The sequence below is a fragment of the Pseudorasbora parva genome, chromosome 13, assembly GCF_024679245.1.
Source record: "Pseudorasbora parva isolate DD20220531a chromosome 13, ASM2467924v1, whole genome shotgun sequence".
Taxonomy (NCBI): domain Eukaryota; kingdom Metazoa; phylum Chordata; class Actinopteri; order Cypriniformes; family Gobionidae; genus Pseudorasbora; species Pseudorasbora parva.
This window is the reverse complement of record NC_090184.1, coordinates 1,870,047-1,885,046: the sequence shown is the minus strand read 5'-3', so window position 1 is coordinate 1,885,046 and position 15,000 is coordinate 1,870,047. Positions and strand designations below refer to the sequence as shown.

Below are 15,000 nucleotides of genomic sequence, written 5' to 3'. Positions count from 1 at the left end.
GCGCTGTTCCGAGTCTTTCCGAAAAAAGCCGAGCGGGTGGGGGCGTGTCGTGTGAGCGGAGCTAAATAATGACGTGTGCAGCAGCGCGCTGTGTGTTGAGTCGAGTGCATCCCTAACAGCGGAAAAAAAACTTTATTCAAAATAAAAATATGGCTTTTAATCGGATACAGCCATACATCTATGATCCGGAATCAGACCCAGAGGCTGCAGTTGAACAGGAGCAGCAGCAAAAACGACTAGAGCAGGACGTCTATATGTGGTACAAGTTATACACTAACTATATAATATGCTTAGCGGCTTGTGTTATTTACATATTTATACTTGAATTATATCGTCGTATTTTTGTCTTTGAAGGTGTACATGTGGGAAGTGCAGTTGTGCCAGTGTGTTTGTGTGTTTACGCGTGGTTTGTGTAGACAGTAAGGTGACTAAAAGCAGTCTCACTCACCCTTCTAACGTTGGGACTGCTCCATCCTTCAGCATTAGGCGATTGGGAAAATTCGGCGTCGAGCTGGGCCTTGTTTATGAAACAGCGAACAGATATAAACATTCGCGCAACTCAGTTGCTGATCCGGAAAAGCAAATTACCATCCACTGTTGCCTTAACGCGGGGTTTTTTGGCGAATCTGTGCAGGACTGTCTTGGTCTGGCAACCAAAAACCCACTTTTTTGGTGACATTGTTATGTGCTATGTGTAATTGTCACCTGTCCAACATCCTACAAGCCCCGCTTTGATGGGCGTAGGCTGTTGCTTTCGCTCTCTCCCTCGCTCTCTCTCACGCGCAGGCTGTTGCTTTCGCTCTCTCCCTCGCTCTCTCTTCACGCGCTTCCGGTAGAATTGTCCGTAAGGCCCATACAAGGAAATTCCGCCCCCACTAACGTCAATGGGGACGCATGATCTCAAAAAACTTGCCGAAACTTATGACTAACCGGAAGTAGTATTTTTGACAAAGAAATACTCCCATCAAACGTCCACCTTAACTTTTGAAACTTTGTCTATGTTTAGTATGGGATTCCAAGTCTTTAACAGTGTAAAAAGATCAGTATGCATGAAACAGCATTTCACCCCCCCTTTAAAAACTAAGAGATATGGATTCCGACGGCAATTAAATGACCACACACCATTGGTGTTTGTCTAAAACAGTCGGTAATTTGAGTGGTGGCAGAAAAACACTGACATTCTGGATTCAGACGGTAATAAAATCACAGACTAGCCGCTGTAAATGATGAAAATACCGCACGACCCCACGAGAAACAATTACCGTCCGACAAGGGATTATGAGAGTGTGCGTGAGTGTGTGTGTGTGTGTGTGTGTGTGTTTACCTCACTCAAAGGTACAGGCTCAGTGAAGAAGTTGCTGGTGTCTCTCTCCTGCAGTTGTTCTAGAGTGCTTCGTAACAACACCAGGAATGGAGTCAACTGCATCTCCAACGCCATCTCCTGCACCTTAATCTGAACGAACACGGAAGGACTCGTTAGTCAATATAACAGCATGCAAGTAAAATTAAACAATTAATACTGTATAAGTTAATCTGTAGGGCATATGCCACTCCTTGTTTGCTATATAAAATGAAAAGAAAGTGTGATCCCTTCTGTCACATTTGACCGTCCTCGAATTGAGCACTTCTGGCCTTCTGTCCAGGACTTATTGACAGACCTTTTGAGGATCCAAATCCAAAAGGACCCATTGGTTTTTCTTTTGCTGGATGATTCTTCGCTAACACTGTCTGTCAGTCAAAAGAGGATTTTGTCTGCTGTCCTTACTGCAGCTAAAAAGGTTATAATGAAACTGTGGAACCGTCTGCCCCAGCTGTGTCTATGTGGAGGCCTCCAGAAGGACAATACAATTTTGGGTGGATCTCGTTAAGATTTAATCAAAAAGTTAAAATCTTGAGACGTACCTTTATCTATAAATATGAAGGTATGTATTTTTTGCTTATTTGCTTTCCTTCTTTTTATGTGTGTCGCATTGTATACTAATTAGTGCTGGGCAACGATTAAAATGTTTAAAGGGGGGGTGAAATGCTGTTTCATGCATACTGATCTTTTTACACTGTTAAAGACTTGGATTCCCATCCTAAACATAGACAAAGTTTCAAAAGTTAAAGGGGTACTTCAGCGCTGGGAAGATGAATCTGTATTTAAACTGGGTCATCAATGCAGTAGAAATGTGAAATTATTTTTGAATTTGGTGTCTTCTAGACTGAGAAAAGACAGAAAATGTATTTTTGTCCCATGGGGATGAAAGACTACAATTCCCAGAATGCTTCGCTGCCCTGTGCCATTCTCAACGCCACCAACTTGATTACAGTGACTGAGTTAGAGGAGAGACTACAATTAAAAACTGAACGTGTCTGTTCAATATAATGAGTGAGTCACCGCGCGAGTATCACAGCACTGAGCACTAACTGCAGGAGTGACTATTCTTTGTCAAAAATACTACTTCCGGTTAGTCATAAGTTTCGGCAAGTTTTTTGAGATCATGCGTCCCCTTTGACGTTAATGGGGGGCGGAATTTCCTTGTATGGGCCTTACGGACAATTCTACCGAAGAGCGTGAGAGAGAGAGAGGAGAGAGAGAGAGAGAGAGAGAGAGAGAGAGAGAGAGAGAGAGAGAGAGGGAGGAGAGGAGTGAGAGAGAGAGAGGGAGAGAGAGAGAGAGAGAGAGAGAGAGAAGAGAGAGAGAGAGAGGGAGTGAGAGGAGAGAGAGAGAGAGAGAGAGAGAGAGAGAGAGAGAGAGAGAGAGAGAGAGGAGAGAGAGAGCGTGAGAGAGAGAGAGAGAGAGAGAGAGAGAGAGGGAGAGAGCGAAAGCAACAGGCTACGCCCATCAAAGCGCTGGCTCGTAGGCTGCGCTGCACAGGTGATGTGCACATAACAATGTCACCAAAAAAGTGCGTTTTTGGTTGCCAGACCAAGACAGTCCTGCACAGAATCCCCAAAACCCCGCGTTAAGGCAACAGTGGATGTAATTTGCTTTTCCGGATCAGCAACTGAGTTGCGCGAATGTTTATATCTGTTCGCTGCATTTCGGTGCCGACTGTTTCATAAACAAGGCCCAGCTCGACTCCCGGATTATCCGATCGCCTAATGCTGAAGGATGGAGCAGTCCCAACGATAAAGGTCCCAACGTTAGAACCGCAGGCGGTGAGTGAGACTGCTTCAAATGTCTGTGTCTATGCTCATCAAGTAGCCCAAACATGATCACGTATAGTTAATTGATCAATGGAGCATGCGATGTGTAGTGCGTGTACATTTGTTTAGCTGGCCACTATATGTGTAACTTTATGTTTGTGTATTGTAAAAGCACTCCAAACAACAATACACAAAGAGGGGGGAAATATGTTGAACTAAATAAGCGCGCTTCTTCATTCAAATGCGCTACTATTCCATGTCTATCTATGTAAACACTAACTTAACCTGCCGTGCAAAACCAGTCCGCTTACTGTCTACACAAACCACGCGTAAACACACAAACACACGTGCACAACTGCACTTCCCACATGTACACCTTCAAAGACAAAAATACGACGATATAATTCAAGTATAAATATGTAAATAACACAAGCCGCTAAGCATATTATATAGTTAGTGTATAACTTGTACCACATAGAGACGTCCTGCTCTAGTCGTTTTTGCTGCTGCTCCTGTTCAACTGCAGCCTCTGGGTCTGATTCCGGATCATAGATGTATGGCTGTATCTGATTAAAAGCCATATTTTTATTTTGAATAAAGTTTTTTTCCCGCTGTTAGGGATGACACAGCTTTACGACGCACTCGACTCAACACAATAGCAGCAGCGCGCACACGTCATTATTTAGCTCCGCTCACACGACACGCCCCCACCCGCTCGGCTTTTTTCGGAAAGACTCGGAACAGCGCATCTTTCTTATATAATTAATAAAAAAATAAAGACTTTTCGGAGATATGCAGGATGCAATGCTACTCTATAGGTACTCAAGATTGACATGACACTGACTGAAACTGAGTGTTTCACCCCCCCTTTAATCGCGATTAATCGCAGTATGCGCAAAATTCAACAATGAATACAAAAGTGCTGCTAAATAAACAAAAGTGCAATAACATATGGTTTGCAAACACTTTAAACTAATAAGGTGCTTTTTATAGCAGTTAAAAGTTAATAACAGTTACAATATTTCTTGTAAATATCAACTTAAACATTAATTTAATCAAATTAAAATTAAATTGGTGGTATACATCTATTGATTGTGTAGTAATATTCTCATCAGTGCTCTGTCAGCTTTAACATCGGCCGACTTAAATCTGCATATTTGTGATATTCACCCCAGGGCGTTATTTTAAATCTTATTAAATGTATGCATCATCTTTCCTGTTAAATTCTTACATTTGATTAATAAATTCAGTTATAATAGTAAAGACACTATAGGCTGTTACCAATCAAATTAAATAATTTAAACGGCAAAAAATACAGCTGCAATAAATAATGTTATAAGATTGATGTTCTCAATAAAACATGCAATCATACTTTAAACATAACCGCCAATAGGAGGAGCAAGTGATCGTCTTCCTGAGCGAGTCATTGAGTCGTTCATTCAAATGATTCATTCAAAACACCGAATCATTCAGTAACAAAACACCGCTGTGCTGAGTGTTGCTTTCCTCTGGAACTATTTCCGTCGGTGAAATGGAACAGAAAAGGTTGTTTGAATCTAAAACTTAAGTAACTTAATATTACTTAGGCTACTGTTTATTGAACTAGGCTACACCATTCATGCTACACAATTCACGATTGCAAAGTCGACTTGTGTTATTAACAATATCATAAATCATAAATATCAACAACTACAGAAAGCTCAGTTTGACCCCAGTATGTTTCTTCTGTGAGTTTATATCGCTGCTCAATTGTTTTGATTCCTCCACGAATGTCTCTCAGAGACGGGCAGCGCGAGCCTCAACGCGACTAACGTACCAGAGGCGGAGAGACACTCATCAATCGCTGTTTACATTGAATATAATAAAAACAACAACAAAATCTGATTCATTCTCGCGTTTCTGGTTATTTTTATATTTTATTTGTCCCAGATAAAGAATGTCAGTCCTTGGCTTAGGCTACAGACAGCGCTGTATTCTCCTGACCAATGGTTTGTCTGTGTGTGTATTCTCCTGACCAATGGTTTGTCTGTGTGTGTATTCTCCTGACCAATGGTTTGTCTGTGTGTGTATTCTCCTGACCAATGGTTTGTCTGTGTGTGTATTCTCCTGACCAATGGTTTGTCTGTGTGTGTATTCTCCTGACCAATGGTTTGTCTGTGTGTGTATTCTCCTGACCAATGGTTTGTCTGTGTGTGTATTCTCCTGACCAATGGTTTGTCTGTGTGTGTATTCTCCTGACCAATGGTTTGTCTGTGTGTGTATTCTCCTGACCAATGGTTTGTCTGTGTGTGTATTCTCCTGACCAATGGTTTGTCTGTGTGTGTATTCTCCTGACCAATGGTTTGTCTGTGTGTGTATTCTCCTGACCAATGGTTTGTCTGTGTGTATTCTCCTGACCAATGGTTTGTCTGTGTGTGTATTCTCCTGACCAATGGTTTGTCTGTGTGTGTATTCTCCTGACCAATGGTTTGTCTGTGTGTGTATTCAGAGGCAGTGAGCAACGGCCTTTCAATATAATAATAAATAACTATGTTAATGCGTGATAAAATAATTTTCGCCGTTAATTAATTAATGCATTAACGCGATAATAACGTGTTAACTTGCCCAGCCCTAATACTAATCTTTCTAATTGTATCCATGTTAATATTTTCAAGTCTTATTTTTGTCTTGTAATCAGATTTTGGGCTCTGCTGTAAATAGTTAACATTTAAAATGTCTAATAAATAAAGAATCAAAAAACAAAAAAAACAGTTAATACTGTTCTGAGTCGATATGACATCTCTGATGGCGTGTTTACTGGCAAACTGTCACTCTCATGAGCTCAAGCGCCGCCCTACATTTATTATTGTTTGTGAAGCCAATTAAATGCAGGGCAGGCCTTGATTTAATCCAACAGGAATTGGCTGATTGAAAGTAATTGATGATGAAACTGGTGTTCGGCACCAGAACAGTTGCATTTAAGGTGTGTTAACTTAAAGGGTTCGCTGCGACTGCCTGTCAACGGGGTCCATTTTGATTTCATGTTGACTTCTGCTGAAAACTGAAAAGATTAACCCTTAAATGCATACCATAGGTCATTCACTATCCTCCTCCTCCTCATTCATTTTTTAAAGTTATAAATCATCCTTCTTAGTATTCCTCAATCAATCCATTTTAAACAATATAACAAGAAAAAAAGAATAGAATTATAATTAAATGCCTGTTTTCCCACAAGTTTTTTGTCAAAATTGTATAGAATCGTTAACGACCCGAGGTGTGTAAGATTGTATGTATATTTTTTTTGCACAATAATAAATTAATCTATAATGACAAAATAGGACGCAATTCACCTTTATTCCCCAAGGTGGCGATGTCTGATATGTTATGATGAAGTGACGTTTCACTTATAGTCAGACAGAAAACGAAACAATAATAATTATAATCTGCAAAACTTGAAATGGCTCAGGGATTTACTGCAGAGAGCAAGAACTAAACACAATCTGATATTAGTGTCAATATCACTTCATGATGGATGTGCTCAAGAAGCTGTCAGTGATCAAAATATTGATTTTGAAGACGATGAAAATGAGTTTGGAGAATATGCGTGAGATCGGATATATGAGCAGAAGCTGAATGTCCTGGGAGATGAGCTCTGACGAGGACAGATGATGATGGGATAAAACATTTGGTAACGAAAGGTAACGAGATATATTTTATTCTATTCTTCTGTAATTGTTCCTCTAACATACAGAGTTTTATATATTAGCGCGACAGGTAGAGCTCTATCCATGTTAAATATAGATCTGGGTCACTAACGACCCGAATATGTAAGAATGTTTGGCGAAACGGTCATCATTTAAGGGTTAAGGTTGCTCAGAGCGTGCGTCTGGTTAATAGAATGAAACCCTTGTAGTCTCACCGCCTCTCTCTTGAGCTTCTCTCTCTTGCGGATGAGCTCCACCAGAAGTCGGGCTCGCTCCAGGTCGTGCCGGAGTCTCTGCCACGCTTTCAACTGCTCCTTCAACACCGAGTGCTTTTCCTCGCCGTCCCTCTGTGCAAACACACACACACACACACACACACACACAATGACAACCTCCTATATCTCCACAACCAACCAACATAGTCAGGATATCTGTTTGTTTACACTTTACTTAAAGGGTTAGTTCAGCCAAAAATGAAATGTCTGTCATTAACTCCTCTCCCTAATGTCGCTCCACACCCGTAAGACCTCCGTTCATCTTCACACACAGTTTAAGATATTTTATATTTAGTCCGAGAGCGTATGCAAGTGTATGCACACTATACTGTCCATGTCCAGAAAGGGAATAAAAACATCATCACAGTAGTCCATATGAGACATCAGTGGGTTAATTAGAGTCTCTTGAAGCATCCAAAATACATTTGGGTCCAAAAATAACAAAAACTACGACTTTATTCAGCATTGGCTTCTCTTCCGCGTTTGTGTTCAATCCTCAAATAAAGATTCAAACGGTTATGAATCAGCGAATCGACTCATGATTCGAATCGTGTGTCAAACTGGTGAAATCATAGACATCATATAGGTAGACGCCCTATTGGCTGCTGGGCGCCGAGATTTGCGGCGGCCATTTTGAACCAGTCGTACTCCTAGTTTCGTTGCATAGCAGCAGTTAAGATGCCAGAGCACTGTGCAGCATTTTCCTGTTCTAATCGGCGAACCATCGCAGGTAGGGCTCGCGGGATTACTTTTCACAAGGAAGATTTAACTTTGCCATCATACTATTGGTTGTATTTTGTCCTTAAATCCAGATAATTGAGAAGGAGCAAGGATCTTTGATAGTACTGTACCGAAATCGTAGCTAGCTAATGTTAGCTAAGCTATGTATCTCCCTCAACTCAAGTGTTTTCCACATAACTTAAGTTACTATTCAGATCAAAAAGATGTTAGAAAGCACTTGTTAGATGCACGAAACTTACTTTTAGCGTTTTTATAATGATTGGTGTGTCACAAATCATTATAAATTGTTTCAACGTATTAAAATATCTTATTTTACTTCAACTCTCTGTTTCTGCTTCTTTATCATATATATATTGTGTGGTTTTATAAATCCCCGTATATCCTATCACATATTTTGATTTTGGACGTCTGGACACTTTATATCTTATATCAGAATATTATGTAACTGTTAAGCCCACTATAGCCCTATTCGGATGGTAATGTTAATTGTTTCTCATGTGGACGTCTGTAAAATACATTTGCATGCCACCTCAGTGATAAAACTAGTCTATTCGGATGGCGATATATTCCCGGTGGAGGAGCGAGTGATCCTCCGCACCTGGGAAACACTGCTCACGTGGTAATTCAAATGATTGTCTGCTGTAAAAATGTCATATGCTTGGAATAAAAAGAATTTTAAAAAATCATATTTAATAATAAGACATTATTTTATTTAAATGTCTTGTTTAAAAAAAAGTAATTTTAAAAATGAGCGGAAATAACGGCTCATTTCAAATGTTTAAGTGTTTTTTTCTCTTTCTCTTTGAAAGAGAAAAAAACGGTGAAAGAGCGGTGATGAAAGCTTATTCTTGTAAATACTTTCCAGCATTTTAGTAATAAAAGTGTAGGCTTTAGATCTTTAAAATGCATCCAAAAAATACCTTACGACCCCACGAGAAACAATTACCATCCGAATATGGCTTAAGAATATTAATATACGCTGAACCATGTGTCCTGTATCATAGCTACATTAATGACCTTTGCAGCAAAAAACCCCGCGTTAAAATCGGTTAGGTATTCAGTGAGATGTGATTAATTAAATGCGCTGACAGCTCACTGCGCCTGGCAAACAAGTTACACTGAGTGGAGCTGGCGACCGGTTCAAGATGGCGGCTCCACGGCTCGACCGTGCCAATAGGCAGTAGCGCTCGATAGGGCGTCTATCTATATGATGTCTATGGGTGAAATCATGTGACTTTGGCGATCCGAATCATTGATCGATCCACTGAATTATAACCGTTTGAATCTTTATTTGAGGATTGAACACAAACGCGGTAGAGAAGCCAATGCTGAATAAAGTCGTAGTTTTTGTTATTTTTGGACCCAAATGTATTTTGGATGCTTCAAGAGACTCTAATTAACCCACTGATGTCTCATATGGACTACTGTGATGATGTTTTTATTCCCTTTCTGGACATGGACAGTATAGTGTGCATACACTTGCATACGCTCTCGGACTAAATATAAAATATCTTAAACTGTGTGTGAAGATGAACGGAGGTCTTACGGGTGTGGAGCGACATTAGGGGGAGGAGTTAATGACAGACATTTCAGTTTTGGGTGAACTAACCCTTTAAATAAATTAATACATTTGATCCAACTTGAGCCTTTTTGAAGGCGGTGCATGCACTGACCGTGACGGGGAGCGGCTCGGCGTTGCGCTGGGACTGCAGGTGAGTCTGCAGGCGTCGCAGGAGAGGAACGCCATTCCGGCTCTGTCTCTTCAGCGTCCAGTAGCTGTGCAGTCTCTGCATGAACTGACTCTTCCTCTGCACCGTCAGGTTACTGGTGATCTTACTCAACCTAAGCCAGAAGACACAACACAACTCCATCAGCTCCATCACAATAGTGCTCTTGACTAGAGATCAGCCGATTAATCTGTACTGAACCGATTGATCCAAATAATTGGCACTGAGCCGATAAGATATTGTTCCAATTAATCTGCAACGAACGATAACTGATTGTTCCAATTAATCTGCAACGAACGATAACTGATTGTTCCAATTAATCTGCAACGAACAATAACTGATTGTTCCGATTAATCTGCAACGAACGATAACTGATTGTTCCGATTAATCTGCAACGAACAATAACTGATTTGTTCCGATTAATCTGCAACGAACGATAACTGATTGTTCCGATTAATCTGCAACGAACAATAACTGATTTGTTCCGATTAATCTGCAACGAACGATAACTGATTGTTCCGATTAATCTGCAACGAACGATAACTGATTGTTCCGATTAATCTGCAACGAACAATAACTGATTTGTTCCGATTAATCTGCAACGAACGATAACTGATTGTTCCGATTAATCTGCAACGAACAATAACTGATTTGTTCCGATTAATCTGCAACGAACGATAACTGATTGTTCCGATTAATCTGCAACGAACAATAACTGATTTGTTCCGATTAATCTGCAACGAACGATAACTGATTGTTCCGATTAATCTGCAACAAACAATAACTGATTTGTTCCGATTAATCTGCAACGAACGATAACTGATTGTTCCGATTAATCTGCAACGAACGATAACTGATTTGTTCCGATTAATCTGCAACGAACGATAACTGATTGTTCCGATTAATCGGCACTGGACCGATACCCGATTTATTTAAACTAATCGGCACTGGACCGATACCCGCTTGTTCTGATCAATCCCGCTGGGTCCGGACCGTGGTTTCACACCAGTAATTTTGATTCGGACCAAACTGAAAAGTCCAAACAAGGTTAGTGTGAAAGGCCCTAAATTGACTTTTTGCATTTTATTTGACTATTATAGTTCCTAAAGAGCCCAACACGCTGTGAAAATAAAAGTCTGCTTACGACACTTATCAACCAAACAGAAAAATGTCATCAACGCTGATGATTAAAACACTGAGCGCGTTTACATGCAGATAACTCACAAATATCAGCTTACTGAAATAACCAGTTTCCCCCGTTTACGCGCAAACCAGTAAACTGACAACGCAAGTAAACCGCCTTCACATGACTTTATTAATAAACCTGGTTATTTCCTTTTAATGACGTCAAAAATAATAATGTCCGTATCGGACTCTGAGTTTTCCAAATGTTCCGTCAGTTGTGATGTTAATAAAGCGTGAGCGGGAGATTTACGGCTCATATTCTCCCTCATCAGTTCCAGATGCAGCGTTTAGACTGAACCTCTTCTACTTCTGCTGACTGAGATGAGAACACATCTTTACAATGCTCTGGGTCTTACAAGAGTCTGCGTTTGTGATTATGTCCTTATTTCATGCAAAACGCTCGCTCTGTCTGGATGCGTTTAAATCTGCTCTAAGTTTGTGTTTTTGTCACCTATCACACATGCGCACTTCAATAAGCCGACAGATTAATGCGTTTACATGCAGTGCAAAATCAGGGTAAGAGGCAAAAAACTCAGTGTCGACCGGTTTATGCTTACGCCGTTTATGACCTTACACCGATAAAAGAAAACGGGTTACCGCGTTTACATGACCATGATCATTGTCGGCTTATTAGACATAATTACCTTAAAGGGTTAGTTCACCCAAAAATGAAATGTCTGTCATTAACTCCTCTCCCTAAGGTCGCTCCACACCCGTAAGACCTCCGTTCATCTTCACACACAGTTTAAGATATTTTATATTTAGTCCGAGAGCGTATGCAAGTGTATGCACACTATACTGTCCATGTCCAGAAAGGGAATAAAAACATCATCACAGAAAAATAACAAAAACTACGACTTTATTCAGCATTGGCTTCTCTTCCGCGTTTGTGGTTGTGCTGAATAAAGTCGTAGTTTTTGTTATTTTTGGACCCAAATGTATTTTGGATGCTTCAAGAGACTCTAATTAACCCACTGATGTCTCATATGGACTACTGTGATGATGTTTTTATTCCCTTTCTGGACATGGACAGTATAGTGTGCATACACTTGCATACGCTCTCGGACTAAATATAAAATATCTTAAACTGTGTGTGAAGATGAACGGAGGTCTTACGGGTGTGGAGCGACATTAGGGGGAGGAGTTAATGACAGACATTTAATTTCTGGGTGAACTAACCCTTTAAGAGCGTGCATGTAAACGGATTCAATCCTAAATTCTGTTTTATTTGTCAACATTTTGATAAAAGCGAATATCTTGCGTACTTGTGTGGTGGAATACAAGGCACTGACACCACCGGTGCGGCGGCTCTCCGCTCAGCCAGGATCTTTCTGGCCCTCTTCATCTTCAGTCGTGATTTGGCTTTGGCCCTTTTGGCTCGCTCCGAGCTCCAGCCCTTCCCGTCCTCCTCGCCTCCTGCCGTATCCTCCTCATCCTCTGCCTCACCCTCGCTGTGGGAGGAGCCAACGCTGGCCCCGCCCACTCCTGCCAGCGGCCGTGCGGAGCCAGGTGGCGTGTGAATGTCACAGTAGGCTGTTTTGCGCACGCTAAAGGAAGTCCCGTTGGCGCCGGTTTCGCGCACAGGCTCCATCTTCATGTAAAGGCCGGCCTGTTGAGCGCAGGTGACGTGGAAGGCGGTGTAGCAGTTAGCTTTGTGGCATTGGATGCAGGCGCCAGAGCCGCGCTGTTTGCAGATGTAGCAGGTTAGCTTCCAGCGAGCAGGAGGAATGTGCTCGATGCTATCGATGGGCTCCAGGAAAACCGTATTAGCAAAACAAACCTGTAAGGCAAGCAGGAAACAATTAGGGCCAAAAAATCATATCTCTGTATATAAATCTAAATGTGTATAAATCCCGGTATTTATTGTCCAACATATTGTTACATACACTTCCTTTAATTATAATTTTATTTCGCATATTGTTGCCCAGTGATGTCCTAAAAACAATGTTGATATTGAAGAATTTGAACAAATACAGTGAATGTAATGTAAGCTGTGCAATATAGTGTGCGCAAATTGGGGGTTTACAATCTAAAAACAAAAAGAATCATTTTGTTTTTAAATTCACTAAACTAAAAATGAAAATAAAAACAAAAGCATATTAGCCTATATTTATATTACCCCATTATAATGGTCACTCTAATAAAAATATACTTACTTGTAGGTCTAAAACTCCCCATATGGCACATTTATTGTCCAACAAGTATTTCAGAAACATGTATATTTTAGTCAGATTATTGCGTTCCTCTTCTATTGCGCTCCGTCTGTTATTGCACGCGGCGGTGTTCGCTCACAGAAGCCGAAGTTTAGCGGAGATCCACTTTTAGAGGGCTCGTCCTCTCCGGACAGCACAATGGACATATTTGCAGGACTTTCTAACCTTTTCAGATGGAGAATATCCCTGAGAAATGTAAGTTATGCACTGAGGAAAGCTCCACATCTCAAACGCATTACACAGCGCAAGTGTTTATCTGTCAGTCAGCACAAGTACCGTTAGTCTCTCTCTGACAGCGTCTGACAGGGCAATCTGCTTTAAACTATACGGGTTAACTATATCTTACCAGTAATTTTGAAGCCTTTAATATAAAGCATGTGTCATGTTGAGGACAGATTATATCATGCACTTTCCCTGCATCAGCTCACTCTGCGTACTCCGCTATTTATCAGATGCGTTCGTATCAATCTGCTGTATATCAATATAAACGGCATCAACTCATTCCACATCGTCTCGAAAAAATATATCAATATATTATACAAACTCGATATACCGCCCAGTCCTAGAAACAATACACTAATGTGCATGGGCGCCGGAAGCAAATAAAAAGTGGGTGGGTCCTCTCTCAGAATTTGTTTTTATTGGAGTAACGTTAGATGCGATTTTTCATTAAATACAAATATACCGCCGTTTACTAAACGATTGACTGGGTCAGACAAAATTACCGAAATCAGTGAGTTATTAACCGTGGCTATAGTGTAGGGGTAAGAGACGCATGACATCAAGTTTAGACGCAAATCCATCAGAGGTTCGAATCCGGCTTTTGTCGAACTCGCTCTACTCCCTTTTACATCAGATCGGAATGATCCATGATCCAGGAGATTCACCATGATCTGAACGCACACAAATGCTGCAAGACCGAATCAATCAGTCAATATCTGCACATTATTGCACATCTTTCCTAGCCTAGAAATCTAGACGCACACTAGCGGCAGCAAATCTAATCTGCCCGCAAGTGTCGTCTAGGAACTCTCAATACCCTTCTGAGCTGTATTCCTCACAATCTGGACGGGCCAATCACATCGTGTATAGAGTTGGTGGGCGGGGCCATAATGACGACGGCCGAGTTGCGTTTGCGTGCTTCTAGTAAACACAGAAACTGGCGAACGGCGGCGGTCTTTCGAATCAGCTTTGACCGCGACTCTGGAAGACTTGAGTTAAGCTTTTCTCTGAGAAAAGAACAAAGAGCGGCACTGAAGTCATTCTTAAGAAGGGAAGATGTGTTCGGAGTTTAGCCGACCGGATACGGCGAATGTTTAATCAGTCAGCGAGCTCTGTTTCACCTTCGTTGCTCTGGTTGGTTGTAGCGCTATCCTATCGCGTGCAGAGGGAGTTTGAAAGACGACCGTTTATCCGCCCCTCGGATTGAGCCGTCAATGGTGAGTTTCCAAACATCTTGATGTGGGTCTGGCTTGTCAGGCTACATCTTTCCTCAAGCCGGGTGTGCCGGAAGGATAAATAAAGTGTACATTACCTCCACATTGGCTGCACCCATCTTTACCAATAGAAAGGCATTTTTCTTCAACCGGCCCGGCTGTGTTGTGTCTGTCTAAGTTAATCAAGTGTTCGCTGCAAAATTTCACAATTCGGAAAGGCACAAATGCGAACCATTTCTTCTTCACCCGTGAGCCCGATCGGATTATCCCTCTAGTGAAGTTCGTTTCACGAACGAATTGTTCTCTTTAACCGGTTCTTTTTAGTGAACCGGGCGAACCAGTTCACCAAATCGGACTGAATCGCTCTAAACGGTTCGCGTCTCAAATCAGCGCTGACCGCACACGTTACTTTAGTTACTCACTTTCTGACATGAGTGACAGTCCCTCCGAAAATAAATAAACTAATGTCTTGAATACTATATGTTGTAACTCCAACCGTTCACTGAACTGAGTCATGTGGTGCTGAGAGATCTGATGAACTCACGAGCCGCTGATACGGAGCATGCCCGAGTAACTGAACGAGCAGAGCCTCTACTCCCTACTGGACT

At 41.3% G+C, this 15,000-nt stretch overlaps 2 protein-coding genes across 2 annotated transcripts in view; one reads left to right on the top strand and one right to left on the bottom strand.

The window, feature by feature from the left end:
• Positions 1-15,000, top strand: part of LOC137038398 (sushi domain-containing protein 3) — a 152,493-nt gene that overhangs the window by 14,250 nt on the left and 123,243 nt on the right. The window lies entirely within an intron of this gene.
• brpf1 (bromodomain and PHD finger containing, 1) overlaps positions 1-15,000 on the bottom strand; it is a 74,897-nt gene that overhangs the window by 45,216 nt on the left and 14,681 nt on the right. Inside the window, exons 5-8 of the mRNA XM_067412925.1 lie at positions 12,009-12,523; positions 9,505-9,673; positions 7,031-7,162; positions 1,325-1,453 (exon numbers count right to left, since the gene is read on the bottom strand). Of these exons, the coding sequence (XP_067269026.1) occupies positions 1,325-1,453; positions 7,031-7,162; positions 9,505-9,673; positions 12,009-12,523 (945 nt within the window). The remainder of the gene's footprint in view (positions 1-1,324; positions 1,454-7,030; positions 7,163-9,504; positions 9,674-12,008; positions 12,524-15,000) is intronic.